Source organism: Pristiophorus japonicus, chromosome X (assembly GCF_044704955.1).
Source record: "Pristiophorus japonicus isolate sPriJap1 chromosome X, sPriJap1.hap1, whole genome shotgun sequence".
Classification (NCBI taxonomy): domain Eukaryota; kingdom Metazoa; phylum Chordata; class Chondrichthyes; family Pristiophoridae; genus Pristiophorus; species Pristiophorus japonicus.
Window position 1 is genome coordinate 39,289,583 of NC_092010.1, and position 18,775 is coordinate 39,308,357.

The window sequence follows — 18,775 nt, forward strand, 5'->3', positions numbered from 1 at the left end:
TGCATCCCACACCAATCTTTCAGCCACACCTTTAACCTTCGAATCTGCTTGTCCCTATGCCAATTTGCACGTGGCTCAGGTAACAATCCAGAGAGATTATTACCCATGAGGTTTGGGGTTTTAATTTCGACACCTAGCTCCTCAAACCAGCCTTCGTCAGAGAAAGATATGTGAATGCTTCTAGAGTAACCTTTCAGATCTGATAGGCCCCACCCAAAGTATTTCCAGATAAAAGTCTATACTTTTTTATTTCTGATTTATAGCAATGTTTATTTTAACTCCAGAATTATTTGTAACAATAATATACCTATATTGGACTTTTAAGCTTTGCTTTATATAGTTTGACATTTCTGGTTACAGCTTTAGTTATTTGAAAATACAAAGTTATTGCTACTTTTCCAGGAATATTAGAAATTAACATCCCTCTGTATAAGGCTGCATTAAGTAGCTATACAAAAAGTATCAAAGAAAAAGAAAGCTTAATATGGTTTCCTGATCAAAGGGAGCCACAAGGAACACATTGCATCAATGTTTATGGGATATCAAAGTCCATATAGTGAACAGGAAATTACTTTTCAATTTCTGCAGCTATGTTTTCCTTTCCAGCAGCCACACCAGTTTTACAAAGCACATCACCAAATACAGTTTAAATACAACAACAACAACAACTTGTATTTATATAGCACCTTTAAGGTAATGAAACATCCCAAGGCGCTTCACAGGAGTGTTAAGAGATAAATAACTTGACACCGAGCCACACAAGTAGAAATTAGCGCAGTTAACCAAAAGCTTGGTCAAAGAGGTAGGTTTTAAGCAGCGTCTTGAAGGAGGAAAGAGAGGTAGAGCGGCGGAGAGGTTTAGGCAGGGAGTTCCAGAGCTTGAGGTCGAGGCAACAGAAGGCACGGCCACCAATGGTTGAGTGATTTAATCAGGGATGCTCAAGAGGGCAGAATTCGAGGAGTGCAGACATCTCCAGGGGGTGGGGGTTGTGGGGCTGAAGGAGATTACAGAGATAGGAAGGGGCGAGGAGGCCATGGAGGGATTTGAAACCAAGGATGAGAATTTTGATCTTAATCGGAATCCAATGTAGGTCAACGAGCACAGGGGATGACGGGCGAGTGGGACTCAGTGCGAGTTAGGACACAGGGGGCAGCCGAGTTTTGGACCACCTCTAGTTTACGTCGGGTAGAATGCGAGAGGCCGGCCAGGACTGCGTTGGACTAGTCAAGTTGAGGTAACAAAAGCATGGATGAGGGCTTCAGCAGCAGATGAGCTGAGGCAAGGGCGGAGACGGGCAGTGTTAGAGAGGTGGAAATAGGCGGTTTTAGTTATGCTGCGGATGTGTGGTTGAAAACTCAAGAATTCATCCAGTCTCCTTTTAAAAATAGAACATTTGCACCATCAGCCCTCCAAACCGAGTCATAACACTGCCTGACCTCAATGAGTTTTAGCAGCTCCGAGGCCACAGCTTATCACCATCCAGACTCACACATAAAGAATAGCCATTTGGCCAAAGTACTGGAGATCAACTGGTACCCATGGAATCATACTTCATTATGTGGAGGAAGAGAAGGACATAGTTAAACTCCAATACTATGAATGTGCGTAGAATCTTCCTTCACCTCCATCTTCTATTACCCTTCATAACTCAATCCCTCCAACATTAGGAACCAGCCTGTGGCTCATCTCTGAACCAGCATTTGAACGTTTCCCGGTTTCTTGTGGATCAGAACTGGACACAGTACTTAAGGTATAATCTGGCGAGCAGAGTTTGATCATGACTTCCTGACTTGTACATCACTGTTTTGGTTATGCAGTTCAGCATTCCATTTGTTTTGATGGCGTTTCTCTGCAGTGATGAGACATATTGAGTATCGAGTCCAAGACCCTCAGATCTCTCTCCACTTTGTCCTCCACTATTTTGATATTATTCATTTGAGTACAGACATCACCCATTTTGCCATTCCTACATGCAGTATTTTACCCATTTTGAAGGTCATCACATCCATTAACACATTTTATTTTGTTTTGCCCAGGCGGAGATTCCTAGTTTGGCATCATTTGTAAATTTGACCACTTTGCATGAATAGCTTAATATTTTGCATTTGAACATATAAAAACAGGCAAGAAAAGACGAACTGGTCCATCGAGTAGGTGGTTAACTGGTCAATGCCACTGTGGCAGGCAAGTACAAGCATTTAAAACTATGCACCAGAGCAAAGTGTGGAATGTAAATACCCTGGTGTGATTTGCATGGGTCAGCTGGAGGAGGCCATTCCGGCTGACTGTTGTGGGGCAATCACTAGCACAAACCATCCTGCCACCTAGCTTCTAGCTTGAAGTGCGGGTTGGGGAGATAAAGATCGACACACAGACAGACAGCGCAAGAGGCATGTGCAAGGTGCAAAGAAAAGAGCAACACAAAAAACAAATACATACTATGGGTTTTATTTCACAGATAATTTATAAAAAGTGTTTCGTTCATTAATACCAAGTGCCACAGCTTTTCAAATACATCACAACTAGTCAGCTACAGGAGACACAATTCGGGACTGCAAACACTTCTCCAATCACAAAATAACTTGTGTACTCAGAAGGTCCACTTTAAAAAAAAAAGTGGTGCACACAGACAAATACACATTTTTATAAAATTAACCAATGAAGCATTGAATTGTTTTCCAGAGCAACATAAAATAAAAACACTTCATACAAAGTTGCTCATCTTTTTACGGCAGGGTAACAGTTTCTAAAATACCATTTTATTTTCCATGTATAGTAACCAATAGACAACTATTCTGATTGGCTACTGCATGACCATTGCCGGACTTCCATTCGGACTAATGCAATGGCCAAATTCTGCTTTTCCATCTATCACATCTAAAGTTACTTTGCTAAAAATTTGGTTTTGATATTAAATTTCAAGTGTAGTTTGAGAGATTTACTCCCCCGTGTAACCAAATAATGGATTACACTGAATATATTCTATTATGAATGATCTGAACACAGCAATAAAATCAAAAACAAGTATTAGATAGCTGCTCCAAGAGCCTGGATAGAAGATGGCCCTCTTCCCCCATGGCGGGACTCAGCCATACAATGTGATCAAGGTTAGATTCCTGCTCGGAGCGGAGTTAGCCAATCTCAGCCAGGGCAACAATTGACAGGTATAATTGGCCTCAGAATCCTCAGGCTATGGAGGGGTAAAATACATCAGGGCTTCTGGCTCCTGACTGCTTCCCAGTAGTGACCCCAACTGGAAAGCACATATGCATCAAGCAAGATGAGGATCAAGCTTGGCTGGAATGCCCTCAACAACCAATGATCGAATATAAAATGGCAATTTGGTAACTGAGGGCTGCTAGCCACTGCTCCTTTTCCACACACACACACACACGGATATTTCCAGGTGATTTTGTTTAGTCCTGTCAAAGACAAGGGATATAGGGCTGGGAATGGAAATTTCTTTGCGCCCCCCCCTAATTCATCATTACGCAGAATCCTCAGCACTCAAATGAAAGTAGACTTGTTTGTTAACACCAATCATCACTACCATAGCTTTCTGTACATAACCAGGTGATTCTTTATCTTTTTTCTGACTGTATTAGGACAGATTTTATTCGAGGGCCCTCAAGACAGTTTGTTTAAAACTCTAGGCCATACCTCAATTTCAGGAAGGTGAGGATGTACAGGAGAAAGAAAGACAACCAATCATATTTCCAGGTGCCAACCTCCTGCCCATGGCCTACCAGCGCAGTACTAAGCCAGGTTGGAGGTTTCATTTTTCCATTTCCAGAAACAAGCTATGCCAGGCCACACAGAGACCCAGACTGAAACATCCAAAGGGACTGTGTGACACCAGACAGGTTGCAAACGAAACAAGTCTTTTTGTAAAGTTTTTAAATATAAAAGAGGCAAGTCATTAATGCATCTTTGCACAGTTTAAGTTACCAGCAGGTTGTAGAAATGGGGTCCGGGGGACGGGGGGGGGGGAAAGTGAGGAGCGGGTAGGCATGGGGAACTGGTCGAGGAAAGTAAAAACATGTTGGAGGCCCCTGGTGCATAAAGGGAATATCACAAGCTGAACCCAACTCACTTATTACAAACTTTGTGGTACAAGCCTGTAATTTAAGCCCTTCAAAAGTATTTAAATAGTTTTTAAAAAAGCATAGAACATACTCTGATTAAAACCACAAAATCAGGCAAAAACTAGCCGTTAGCTTGCTGAAAAAAATTCTCAATATACAGAATTCTGGAGGCTTATTCACTTCAGGTCTCCATGGAGAAAGTGCTTGGATAGATGTAGGGACATTCCTCAGGAACAGTCCCAAACAGAATAGCAACAGATTTCCATGTTGTCTAAGCACTGAAGTCCTCTTAACCGCTTCTCAAAAAAAGTGTTAAATAAATAACCTAATTTTCACTCTCCTGGAACAAATTTGAGCAAGAACACATCCTATATGCAGCATGCTGAAAAATGATATACATTCAAGACTTGCACACTAGATTTCACTACAGTTTGGACGGGACAACACACAAGGGGCTTTGATAAAGCTTAGTTTAGATTCAGCAAACATGACAGACTCTGCTCCAAGTCCCAACAGAGGTTAAACTGCATTCCATACTTGTAAGGGGTTTCCAAAACTTTGAGTTGGGACACTGGGGGAGAGAATTCACCAATTTTGTGGATGAAACAAAAAAAAAAAAAAACTACCTAATGGCAAGATTTTATTTAAAAAAAATACACACATAAATTCTAGTTAGAGTTTATAGGTTCACAGCATTTACCCCCCCCAAGTCAGGAATTTAAGCACCTTATTCCAGATCTGTTGCTGTTGGCAATTAGCCTGTTCATTTTTGGTTACTTTGGGTCAAATGTAATAATTGGGCGGGGGGGGGGGGGTGGTGGAGAAAGAGAAGGGAAGAATGGGGTTTCAGTGACCCCCATTTGGAGTCACTGAAAAATGTCCTACATTAGATGCAGTTACCAAAGTACCGATACCTTGTTCGGTCAGTCCCACCACTAAAGCGGAGCCAAATGAATATAATATTCTCTCCGATTAATTTTTTTTTTTTTTTTTTTTTTTAAATGTACAAGTTATATCCGGGCTTTCATAGATATCTTTCAGTCATACATATTTTTGGAATCCTGTACTGACTCAGCCTTCATTCTGGCTTCTTGAGGCCTGCAATCATACACTCAATACCTATCCATATGATAATGTCGCTGAGTTACTTCCGGAGGTTACATGAACACAAAGGCTCGTGTCATCAGGTATTTGTACACAACGTCTCAACTGAGAAGGCCTCCTGGTTATGTCACTAATAAAATACTTGTAGGATTTTAAAAGCAGCAAGAGACAGGATGAATTTATAATCTTTTTTAAAAAGCCCAATCTTTTTGTTCCCTCCCATGGATGCACCACTCCGATTTTGGCCATTCTCACACAAGACTCTGTTCAGAGGTCATTTGACTTCAGTTTAACAATTCAATTTAAGGCAAATCCAAAAAGGTAGGATTTAGGTTAAAGTGATTAAATGTTGGCATAGGTTCAACATAAAACAAAAAAAGTGAATGCAACTGCCTTGCACTGTAGCGGTTTCAAACTCAATTCATCTCGGCCCCGGCCTGGTCGCTTATAAAGAAACCACATCACGCGCATTGACGCATTTTCACATTCGATAGATCACTCCACGTCTTGTCACTTCACTTAGGTTTTGCATAAAGAGTTTTTGATCATGCCTGAATATAGACAGTTTGTGCAGCAAATCCGAGTCATTTTGATTGCTTTAGTGGATATTAAGCCATGTAGTACATACATTAAAATCTAGTTGTTTTAAGCTCTGCTCTGACAGAGAAACCTCGAAGCGGTCTCCCATTCAAAATGATCACAGAAAAACACTTTTGTATTCTACACTCGACCACAGTGTAATAGCAGCTACTACAATAGAACTATTGCCCATTACTATTTTCTGTTTAAAACAAAAAGGCAAAAAAACACAAACATATTAAATCGGAACTCAAACCACTGCAGGCAAAGTGACATGGCGCCACAAATGTCAACTTTCTCACGTGGCAGCAGGAACCTGGAATGGACAACAGAATTGTACTTCCTGCTTTTAGTCTTTTAATCTTGGAAGAATAAATACAACGGCTGTGATTAATGTTTTGTGAGCTGCAAGCTCATTCTTTAAGCCAGTTCTTGAGCTGCATAAAAGCTGTTGGTCAAACAGTCCGTAATGCAATTTGGCATTAACCCTCTGTCCGCGTAGAAGTCTGTTTGCTGAAGATATTCTAGTGGGGGCAAGGCCAAGTCTTGCTTTCTTCTCATGTTATGAACTTCATTCAGACAAAAAAAGGAACAAAATGGGTTTTTGCCTTAAAAGATTTCCTCCACACCATGAGCAAAGATCATCACCAAACCAGGCTCCATGATCATGTCCTCTCCCATGTGTTGGTTCTCGCACGCCATCACCACCACTGCCTGCTTCCCTGGGATTCGTTTAGCTACATAGTTCTCGTAGTACCTGCGGTTCATTTGACGAGTCTCTAAGGTGGCCAGCCCTTGAGGCCAGTTCCTCTCGTGTGCGTTTTCGATGAGGTCATTGACTATGGACATTGGGCACCCGCTGTCTATGAGAGACCGCTTAATGACGGCTTGCAGAACTGCATCAGGGGTGGAGATCATCCCTCCCCATCGGGTTACTCTAGCAGGTTGCAATGAATTGACCCACCTACAACACAGAAGATACCATTCACATAACGAGTGCATTTTATTTAACAAAAAACAAAAGCTATCGTCAACTAAAGGCCTATAATTCAGATAAATAGAACACAAAACTTTCCTGCTTGCACTCTCACCTCGTCATCCAGCTAGGAGGACTGTGTGACAGGCTGCACTGTGTCTGCATCCTGCCCCAGCTAGGAGGGCTGCAAAACAGGTTGCTGCCAACACTACAAAACCTTAAAACCTGTCTGGGAGGTAAACAAGTTGGAGTGACCAGTAACCCCAGGACATGACCACATTTTTCAAATTAATAGGCATTAAAATATGTATTTTACAAGCATACTAGGTACATATAGAAAACAGACTGCTGTAGGTTTGAAGCCTCCTGGGACTGTTTGGGCCAAAGTACATATTTCTCCTGCAGGCACTTGACTTCACAACTTTATCTAGATTTTCCTAATTGTTTTATTTCAAAAATGAGGCCATGCACCGATAGATGGGAGCACAAAAGAGAAAGAGCTTGCATTTATATAGCGCCTTTCACAACCCGAGGACGTCCCAAAGCGCTTTACAGCCAATGAAGTAGTTTTGAACTGTCGTCACTGTTGAAATGTAGGAAACGCAGCAGCCAATTTGCGCACAGCAAGCTCCCACAAACAGCAATGTGATAATGACCCAGATAATCTGTTTTTAAAAAAAAAAAGATATTGGTTGAAGAATAAATGGACACCGGGGAGAACACCTCTGCTCTTCATCAAGTAGTGCCATGGGATATTTTAAATCTACCCCCTCGGGCCTCCAAAAGACGGCACCTCTGACACATGCCCTTTCCATTCCAGACTGCAAGTGTCCTGTAGCTTACAGGGCAGGTAGTTGGCTTCCAGGTCACTGCCAAGAAATGTGCAAGTCCACAGCAGCATGCTAGATACATCAGGAACTCTGCAGCACTTGTTCGCCCCCATTCTAATGTTCTCACTTTTGCCTTCTTATTTCTCTTTTTTGTTCCCCTTTATTCCTTCTTCTTCAATCTCCTCAGATTAGCACTTAGTCTTGATCATCACCCACTACATTTTTAAAAAGTGCTTCGGACAAGCAAATAATTCCTCCTTTCTTTCCCCCCCCCCCCCCCCCCCCCCCCAAACAAAAGATATTGTGAAGCAGGATAGCCACTTTCTTTAGCGGTGTTTCTTAACCAAAAAAGTGACCTTGGAAACAAAGATATTCTGGATTTTGAAAGAGTTCAATTTTCGACTGCGGATTAATTGGAGGGGGACACGTGGGAGTTTCTTTGTAAAATAAGGAACCTAGTAACATTTTAAAACCAATTAAGTGACCAGTCAGCCTTCAATTAGGATTCAGGTCTTGTTGCACTCAAAACTGCTGAATGGATAGTTTAGCTTTGAAATAAAGAGGAAAAGCATGCTAGTCATTCATAAAGCTATACAGTTAGCTCCAGATCCAACTTCATGGGCAGCGGACATTCAAATATGGGCATCATAAAAGGTTCCAAAATGATGAGCATCCATTACAAGGACTGCTGGTGAATCAAGATATTAGAAAGAACTTGCATTTATATAGCACCTTGCACAACCTCAGGACTTCACTGCTAATTAAGTACTTTCTTTGAAGTGTAGTCACCGTTGTAATGTAGGAAACGCAGCAGTCTATTTGCGCACAGCAAGCTCCCACAAACAGCAGTGTGAGAATGACCGGATAATCTGTTTTACGGATGTTGGTCGAGAGATAAATATTGGCCCCAGGACACTGGGGAGAACTCCCCTGCTCTTCTTCCAATAGTGAAATGGAATCTTTTCCATCCACCTGAGCAGGCAGACAAGGCCTCGGTTCAACATCTCATTTGAAAGATGGCACCTCAGACAGTGCCGCACTCCCTCGGTACTGCACCGGGACTGCCGGCCTAGATTTTATGCTCAAGTATCTGGAAGTAGAAACATTTGCATTTATATAGCGCCTTTCACAGCCTTGGGACGTCCCAAAACGCTTTACAGCCAATGAAGTACTTTTTGAAGTGTAGTCACTGTGGTAATGTAGGAAAAATAGCAGCCAATTTGCGCACAGCACGATCTCACAAACAGCACTGCAATAACGATCAGATAATCTGTTTTAGTAATGCTGATTCGAGGGACAACTATCGGCCAGTACACCGGGGCAAACTTCCTTGCTCTTCTTCGATATAGTGCCATGGAATCTTTTCCATCGACCAGAGAGGGCAGATGGCACTCCCTCAGCACTGCACTGGAGTGTCAGTTTAGTTAGATTTTGTGCTCTAGTCTCTAGAGTGGGGCTTGAACCCACAACCTTCTGACTCAGAGGCAAGAGTGCTACCCACTGAGCTATGGCCAACCCCCAAGATGCTATTAGGTCATTGAGTGGATGCTTTATACATGATCATAATTACACGATGACAGACCATTATCATTGTACTAACTTGTCTCCACTTTGACGGTCATCTTGGTACTGGACTTAAAGAATGGACATGGGAGTCTGCAATAGGGCCCCCGTTTCAGTATCTTAATTCAGATAACATTTCAGTACAAATGTTCTGCATTATAAAAGGACGTAGCTACAGAACAAAGTAGGTTTATGGAATGAACTTGAAGACTGCGACCAGCTTACAAAGCGTGAACAGCTCATATGTCTCATACATCTCAGGAGTGGCTGGTTCCACAGCAGCAGAGATCTGGAAATAAGACAATTGTCCACAGAATGGTGCATGGCAGGAGGTAAAAGGACAAGAAACTGAACGGAAACGTACTCTAGGATCTCATTGTACTCAATGGTTTCCTCCAAATTCTGTAGGTTTGGGTTTGCACTGCGGATAGCCCTCATGTACGCTTTCAAAAGTTGAATGTCTCGTTTCTGCAAAGTAAGGAAAACACATACACACACAGTTCATCAATGATCGTCAATAATCTGCCTTTTCTCAGATGCTGACGGACCTGCTGGGTATTCCCAGCTTTTATTTTTAATTTTCTTTAGTGGATGTATTTTCATCAAGCGGAATGGCTGAAAACACTGAGGAACATTTCCTCCGTGTTCAGTGATATATTACCAAACTGCTACTAGGTGCAGCATAGAGATAATATTACAAAGTATTTACAGCACTAAAACAAAACAAACCATTCGGCCCATCCAGTCGATGCTGGTGTTTATGCTCCACACGAGCTCCTTCCCACCTTACTTCATCTCACCCCATCACCATATCCTTCGATTCCTTTCTCCCTCGTGTGTTTATCCAGCTTCCCCTTAAATGCATCTCTGCTATTCTCCTCAACCCCTCCCTGTGGTAGTGAGTTCCACATTCTCACCCCGCTCTGGGTAAAAAATACGTCTGGCTCAAGTGTGTGGCACTCAGAAGTTCACTGTCTGCTTCAGTGTGAAGTGCAGCCACTAATTTTTAATTTTAATGAATCACAACACAGAAAAGGTCCTTTTTTGAAAAAAAAATCCTCAACATTATTTGCCCATCCCTCCAAAAGATGGTGACTTGCGCTGGAGGCAGGTTGCACACAACAGCCATCGAGCACTTAGTCCCAGGTGGCCACATTTATCTGCAAGCAACTCAACTGCCTTCAAGTCAATGTCCATACACTCGCTGTGTTAAATAGCGTCAGTGGTAATGAGCAGGAGCTGGTACCCTTCGTGAGACCAGCAGTGCCAAGGCAAATGATAGAACCAGCCTGGTTGGAGTTTGAGCCTGGGACCGTCCAGGCCGGTATAACTCCGTGCCACAAGAGGCAGCGTGGTTCTACCTTTCACAGGACGCAATCTTATCCTGGTGACAGGCGGGGTTAAACAAAGGAGCTGCCATTCTTTAAAAAAAAAATTAAGATTTCAGACAGTTTACTATATACAGTCTCCACCGGTTATAGCAGGCGCAGTCATGCGAACGAGATGGCCGGCATAACACAGTAGCGCTACAAGAATGTTGGAGTCAATGAAAACCTTACTTTAAAAAAAAAAAGAGTAAAATTATTAAAAGTATATGAGAGGAGAAAAAAAAACAGATTAAGATTCTTTTCAGCTGAGATGGACGAGTCATTGGAACTTGACTTGGAATTGAGATTTAGAATGCGCATGGTTTATGGCTCTCTCACTAACGAGAAGCTGCAGAAAATACTCTCGCAATAGCATGCCACTTGCTGCAAAACGCACGTCACTTTTAATGCACCACTTTGCACACCACAGGTCATTTACGAGTCCCTCAGTAGGAGAGAAGCCATATAAAAACACACACAGGCTAGAACACATTACTCATTTGAACCGGTTTCTTGCACAATTCCCAATGGTCCCGCCTCCGAGGGAGCTCGCTCCGATTTGCTCTCGAGTCAGATTGCATCCTGACTGGGTTTCCTCTACAGCTTTAGCGTTGATGCGAAGTGCAATGTCCCCTCACGGATGCCACAGTTGCAGTTGTAAATTGCAACCCTAAACTGGACTCCACTCAAAGCCAGACCTCATCTCCGCACTGTTAATGCAGGTGGGAATTATTAGGAGCCCCACGGTTCTAAAGGCCGGCATTGTTGACGCACCTCAGTATAAGCATTAGAGAACCCCTCAACCAAACAGCCATTTAAACAGCCCAAACACCTCATTCGAGCACTAAATGCTAAATGTTGGGCTGCTGGAATGATTGTATTTAACAGAAATAACACTTCATGCACAAATATATATTTGTTTAAAGCATGCAGCAGTGTGTCATGTGTACTTCACTCATACAATATCACAGGTGAGCAAACACAGCTGTTTCTGCCCGAAATAAAACGGAGCAACTCGGAAATAAGACGTTATACCAATGGCCATTGGTATCATTGCATTTTAAACATGAACCTTTTAAGTGGTGGGGGCTGTACCTCAAAAGGAGGGGTGTGTTGCTATTTACAGTTAATCGTCCTGGGAAGAGAGGAATGAATGGGGGGGGGGGGGGGGGGAAGGAAGAAGACATTTAGTTAATGGGGGTGGGGAAAGAGAGAGAAAGGAGGAAGACATTTACAGGTAATGGGGGGGGGGGAAGGGGGGTTCAGTCAGTGAGGTGCAATATGCAGGTAGTCAATGGAAAATCCAAACCTGTGCCTTCCCCAGGGTGACGTTTGACGTTTTGCTCTCGGCCACCTGCCAACAAGCACCCACCTGCTCTGCCAGCTGATGTTTATGCTCTGCTGAAGTCTTCTCCAACTCTGCGATTTTACCCTGTTGCTGAAGTACCACTGTGCGAAGGTGCTTGATACAGTTGTGGTTTGGTAGTTCGTCTTTGGGCATTTCTAATCTGAAAAGTGGAGAAAATAAAAAAAAAAAAAGGTAAAGTAGCAAACACAGCTTCGTTTTTAGCTGGACTATAGGGTACATTTTCCACTTGGTATCATTTGCCAGTTTAAATTAGCACCAAGAATGAAAGAACATGTATTTATATAGCACCTTTCACATCCTCTGGATGCCCCATAGCGTTGTAAATTACACTGAAGTGTAGTCACTCATGTAGGCAAATGCTACAGCCATTTTGTGCACAAGATCACACAACCATCAATAAGATGAACGACCAGTTAGTCTGTTTTGGCCGTGAGATAAATGTTGGCCAGGACAGCAGGAGACCTCCCCTGCTCTTCTTCAAATAGTGTCACGGGATAAGTTTGAACAGGCAGACAGCACCTCCAACAGTGCAGCACTCCATTGTCCCCGACGACTACATGTGCAGGAAGTGCATCCTGCTGCAGCTCCTGACAGACTGCACTGTGGCACTGGAGCTGCGGGTGGATTCACTCTGGAGCATCCGCGATGCTGAGGATGCCGTGAATAGGCACTTTTAGTGAGTTGGTCATACCGCAGGTAAAGGTTACACAGACAGATAGGGAATGGATGACCAACAGGAAGGGCAGTGGAAGGAAGGTAGTGCAGAAGTCCCCTGCAGTCATCCCCCTCCAAAACAGATACATCGCTTTGGGTACTGTTGGGGGGGGGGGGGGGAATGACTCATCAGGGCAGGGCAGCAGCCAACCATGGATGGCTCTGCTGCACAGGAGGGCAGGAAAAAAAGTGGGAGAGCTATACTGATAGGGGATTCTATTGTAAAGGGAATAGATAGACGTTTCTGCGGCCACAATCGAGACTCCAGGATGGTATGTTGCCTCCCTGGTGCAAGGGTCAAGGATGTCTTGGAGCGGGTGCAGGACATTTTGGAGGGGGAGGGTGAACAATCAATTGTCGTGGTGCATATAGGTACCAACGATATAGATAAAAAACAGGATGAGGTCCTACAAGGTGAATTTAGGGAGCTAGGAGTTAAATTAAAAAGTAGGACCTCAAAAAGGTAGTAATCTCAGGATTGCTACCAGTGCCACGTGCTAGTCAGAGTAGGAATCGCAGGATAGCTCAGATGAATACGTGGCTTGAGGAGTGGTGCAGAAGGGAGGGATTCAAATTCCTGCAACATTGGAACAGGTTCTGGGGGAGGTGGGACCAGTACAAACCGGACGGTCTGCACCTGGGCAGGACCGGAACCAATGTCCGAGGGGGAGTGTTTGCTAGTGCTGTTGTGGAGGAGTTAAACTAATATGGCAGGGAGATGGGAACCTATGCAGGGAGACAGAGGAAAGTAGAATGGGGGCAGAAGCAAAAGATAGAAAGAAGAAAAGTAAAAGTGGAGGGCAGAGAAACCCAAAGCAAAAATCAAAAAGGGCCACATTACAGCAAAATTCCAAAGGGGCATAGTGTGTTAAAAAGACAAGCCTGAAGGCTCTGTGCCTCAATGCAAGGAGTATTCGGAATAAGGTGGACGAATTAACTGCACAGGCAGCAATTAATGAATATGATATAATTGGCATCACAGAGACATGGCTCCAGGGTGACCAAGGCTGGAAACTCAACATCCAGGGGTATTCAACATTCAGGAAGGATAGACAGAAAGGAAAAGGAGGTGGGGTAGCGTTGCTGGTTAAAGAGGAAATTAATGCAATAGTAAGGAGGGACATTAGCCTGGATGATGTGGAATCGGTATGGGTAGAGCTGCGGAATACCAAAGGGCAGAAAACGCTGGTGGGAGTTGTGTACAGACCACCAAACAGTAGTAGTGAGGTTGGGGACAGCATCAAACAAGAAATTAGGGATGTGTGCAATAAAGGTACAGCAGTTATCATGGGCGACTTTAATCTACATATTGATTGGGCTAACCAAACTGGTAGCAATGCGGTAGTGGAGGATTTCCTGGAATGTATTAGGGATGGTTTTCTAGATCAATATGTCGAGGAACCAACTAGAGGGCTGGCCATCCTAGACTGGGTGATGTGTAATGAGAAAGGACTAATTAGCAATCTTATTGTGTGAGGCCCCTTGGGGAAGAGTGACCATATGGTAAAATTCTTTATTAAGATGGAGAGTGACACAGTTAATTCAGAGACTAGGGTCCTGAACTTAAGGAAAGGTAACTTCGACGTTATGAGACGTGAATTGGCTAGAATAGACTGACAAATGATACTTAAAGGGTTGACGGTGGATAGGCAATGGCAAACATTTAAAGATCACATGGACGAACTTCAACAATTGTACATCCCTGTCTGGAGTAAAAATAAAACAGGGAAGGTGGCTCAACTGTGGCTAACAAGGGAAATTAAGGATATAATGTTAAATCCAAGGAAGAGGCATATAAATTGGCCAGAAAAAGCAGCAAACCTGAGGTCTGGGAGAAATTTAGAATTCAGCAGAGGAGGACAAAGGGTTTAATTAGGAGGGGGAAAATAGAGTATGAGAGGAAGCTTGCCGGGAACATAAAAACTGACTGCAAAAGTTTCTATAGATATGTGAAGAGAAAAAGATTAGTGAAGACAAACGTAGGTCCCTTGCAGTCAGATTCAGATGAACAAAGAAATGGCAGACCAGTTGAGCAAATACTTTGGTTCTGTCTTCACGAAGGAAGACACAAATAACCTTCTGGAAGTACTAGGGGACCGAGGGTCTAGTGAGAAGGAGGAACTGAAGGACAGCCTTATCAGGCGGGAAATTGTGTTAGGGAAATTGACGGGATTGAAGGCCGATAAATCCCCAGGGCCCGATAGTCTGCATCCCAGAGTACTTAAGGAAGTGGCCCTAGAAATAGTGGATGCATTGGTGATCATTTTCCAACAGTCTATCGACTCTGGGTCAGTTCCTATGGACTGGAGGGTAGCTAATGTAACACCACTTTTTAAAAAAGGGAGAGAGAAAACAAGTAATTATAGACCGGTTAGCCTGACATCAGTTGTGGGGAAAATGTTGGAATCAATTATTAAAGATGAAATAGCAGCGCATTTGGAAAGCAGTGACAGGATCGGTCCAAGTCAGCATGGATTTGTGAAAGGGAAATCATGCTTGGCAAATCTTCTGGAATTTTTTGAGGATGTAACTAGTAGAGTGGACAAGGGAGAACCAGTGGATGTGGTGCATTTGGACTTTCAAAAGGCTTTTGACAAGGTCCCACACAAGAGATTGGTGTGCAAAATTAAAGCACATGGTATTGGGGGTAATGTACTGACGTGGAGAGAGAACTAGTTGGCAGACAGGAAGCAGAAAGTCGGGATAAACGGATCCTTTTCAGAATGGCAGGCAGTGACTAGTGGGGTGCCGCAGGGCTCAGTGTTGGGACCCCAGCTATTTACAATATACATTAATGATTTAGATGAAGGAATTGAGTGCAAGTTTGCAGATGACACTAAACTGGGTGGCGGTGTGAGCTGTGAGGAGGACGCTAAGAGGCTGCAGAGTGACTTGGACAGGTTAGGTGAGTGGGCAAATACATGGCAGATGCAGTATAATGTGGATAAATGTGAGGTTATCCACTTTGGGGGCACAAACACGAAGGTAGAATATTATCTGAATGGCAGCAGATTAGGAAAAGGGAGGTGCAACGAGACCTGGGTGTCATGGTTCATCAGTCATTGAAAGTTGGCATGCAAGTACAACAGGCAGCGAAGGAGGCAAATGGTATGTTGGCCTTCATAGCGAGAGGATTTGATTATAGGAGCAGGGAGGTCTTACTAGAGTTGTACAGGGCCTTGGTGAGGCCTCACCTGAAATATTGTGTTCAGTTTTGGTCTCCTAATCTGAGGAAGGACATTCTTGCTATTGAGGGAGTGCAGCGAAGGTTCACCAGACTGATTCCCGGGATGGCAGGACTGACATATGAGGAGAGACTGGATCGACTGGGCCTTTATACACTGGAGCTTAGAAGGATGAGAGGGGATCTCATAGAAACATATAACATTCTGACAGGACTGGACAGGTTTGATGCTGGCAGAATGTTCCCGATGTCGGGGAAGTCCAGAACCAGGGGACACAGTCTAAGGATAAGGTGTAAGCCATTTAGGACTGAGATGAGGAGAAACTTCTTCACTCAGAGTTGTTAACCTGTGGAGTTCCCTGCCGCAGAGAGTTGTTGAGGCCAGTTCATTGGATATATTCAAGAGGGAGTTAGATATGGCCCTTACGGCTAAAGGGATCAAGGGGTATGGAGAGAAAGCAGGAAAGGGGTACTGAGAGAATGATCAGCCATGATCTTATTGAATGGTGGTGCAGGCTCGAAGGGCCGAATGGCCTAATCCTGCACCTATTTTCTATGTTTCTATGTTTAAAGGAGAGTTAGGTTAAACTGCTGCACCCATGCTTTTTCTTGTGCACAAGTTACATTGTACAAAGAGTGTCAACAGGAGTGAACAGCCAGTGTGTACTCATTCAGAACTCTAGCTTTAATACAAGGAGAGCAAGCCCTGACCATTGCAGAGCCCTGGTCTCACCTACATGGACAAAACCATTCAAATTATTTGCATTTGTTTTTGTGAATCCCAAGTTGAAACAGTTTTTTTTTTTAAATTAAAATATTTAGTTACATCCCAATCCTATTCAGATCATAGGCGGTCCGTCGAAACGAGGATGACTTGCTTCCATGCCAACAAAGGAGGAGTTCACAGGTGTTTTAATGAAGGACCTGAACTACATGCTGAAGGGTGGAAGATGCCTGTGCGTGAATTTTTTTAACATGGGGTGGCCGTTGCACACCAGCCACCACACAGGCTTGACAGAGCGAGGTCTTGGTCGAGTGACAAGGACTATTACTGTCGTTGCAAGGAACAATTCCTAATTTTAAATCAGCTTAGCAAAAGGAAATACCAACGAGCTAAAAAGTCTCACTATGGCTAAAGCAGATCCAACCCAGCTTTGTTTTGCAGATGTTTCAAGAATTGAACTCTGGACTTTATAGACCCCCCCCCGCCCCGCCCCCACAGTCCTCCCTTTCATTTTGAAGTTCACTCGAAACTCCCAGGTACCACCCATCAAGAAGCCATCCGATTTGCAGTCCCTGTTAATGAATGAGAGGTGCAGAAGAACAGCATAGGTCGACTCACATCATCCCCTTGGATGGCCGTCTCATTGCTGCAGGACATTTTCACCAACCAACACAGCCAGATCAGCAGCACACACGGTTTTGTGGAGAAGGGCAAATAAAAACAGAAAGGGAAAGGGAGTACTTTCCACGGCAGTGCAGTAGTGCACTGCTAAATGACCCAGTGTTCATTGACATCTAGAAATTAGCTTACTTACTCCATAACCCTCAGAGTTTCAATTCATCTCCTTCCTGGTTCATGGCACAGAAAGTGGTTCATGGCACAGGAAGAGCATTCTCAAGCTAAGAGGACTGGATTGGGGTAGTAAAATTGGCCTCTGGTCGACTGGGGGGGGGGGTGGGGTTGTGAAAGGAGAGAAAGCCAGCATTCCTGTTCCCAATTGCCATTAAATGACCCTTGCAGGGAGGAGTCAGCAGGTGGACATTAAACAAGTACAGGATTGGGCACGGTTATGATGCCCCAACAGTTGAGCAGTCAGTGGAGCCTTCTAGGCTCACAAATGAAGAATGGCCATTTAGGAGAAGTACTAGAGGGCTAACAGCATCCACAGAACCACACCCAGCTAGAGTTAGCACTAGAAGGAGGGAGAAAGGCAAATTCAATCATGACACAAAGTGCTGAAGTGGGATGTTTCCAACTCCCTCGAGGCTGACCTACCAGTACCTTACCCAAGTCATCATTCTTCATTTGCGAGCCAAAGTATCCCAGCCTCTAACTCCTCCCCTTCACATATTTTTGAAACACAAGATTCTGAGGAGTTGACAGGGTAGATGCCGAGAGGCTGTTTTCCCCCGGGCTGGGGAGTCTAGAACCGGGGGCATAGTCTCAGGATAAGGCCATTGAGGACCGAGATGAGGAGAAATTTCTTCACTGAGGACGGTGAATCTTTGGAATTCTCTGCCCCAGAGGGCTGTGGATGCTCAGTGAGTATATTCAAGGCGGAGATCGATAGATTTTTGGACACGGAATCAAGGGTCAGGGCGGAAAAGTGGAGTTGAGGGAGAAGATCAGCCATGATCTTATTGAATGGTGGAGCAGGCTCGAGGGGCCGAATGGCCGACTCCTGCTCCCAATTCTTATGCTCGCCAAAAAAAACTGTGATGCCGAACGGTGGCACCTCACCATTGCAGTGACCAAGATGGACAAACTTAGCACAGACCAGAGATTGAAGGTGGCACCTTTCTGGTCCATATGGCTCAGTATCTCACTACGTGCGATGTTTACTCGCCCAAAAAGAAAGAAAACAGGCTCCAAAAATGTGGTTCTGAAAGTTTGGCCGTGCGTTACAGCCGAAAGAAGTTTCAGAGACTTACCCACATCCCTGCTCACACGTCACGGGTCGCTTCGGATTGTGCTCGCAGTCGTTGAGGTGGGAGGTCAGCTGGTCGAGCCGCACCACAGCTGTGCAGCCAAAGCTGGCGTTGTCGCAAGTGATCTGCAATTTGGACAGCATGTTCCGCATGATGCGGGGCACAGGACGGAGGTGGGCTAGAGTGACGACACTGCGATCCACCGGGCAGGTCTGCTGCTGGGAGAACCACTGAGTGATGCAGGCATTGCAGAACGCATGCTCACAGTGTGGAGCCTAGGAGAGAGCAGAGGAGACAGCAAATGAACCGACGAGAGGAGAGAACAAACAAACCAGCACAAGTCATCTGGAAA

The 18,775-nt window shown here is 44.2% G+C and overlaps 1 protein-coding gene across 9 annotated transcripts in view; it reads right to left on the reverse strand.

Annotated features, from left to right (window-relative positions):
• Positions 1-2,432: 2,432 nt before the first annotated feature.
• Positions 2,433-18,775, reverse strand: part of rnf41 (ring finger protein 41) — a 34,337-nt gene continuing 17,994 nt past the window's right edge. For all 9 annotated transcript variants that reach the window (XM_070869722.1, XM_070869723.1, XM_070869721.1 and 6 more), the window contains 4 exons: positions 18,427-18,698; positions 11,877-12,012; positions 9,502-9,605; positions 2,433-6,732 (listed from right to left, as the gene is read on the reverse strand). In XM_070869722.1, the coding sequence (XP_070725823.1) occupies positions 6,378-6,732; positions 9,502-9,605; positions 11,877-12,012; positions 18,427-18,698 (867 nt within the window). In that variant the 3' untranslated portion in view covers positions 2,433-6,377. The remainder of the gene's footprint in view (positions 6,733-9,501; positions 9,606-11,876; positions 12,013-18,426; positions 18,699-18,775) is intronic.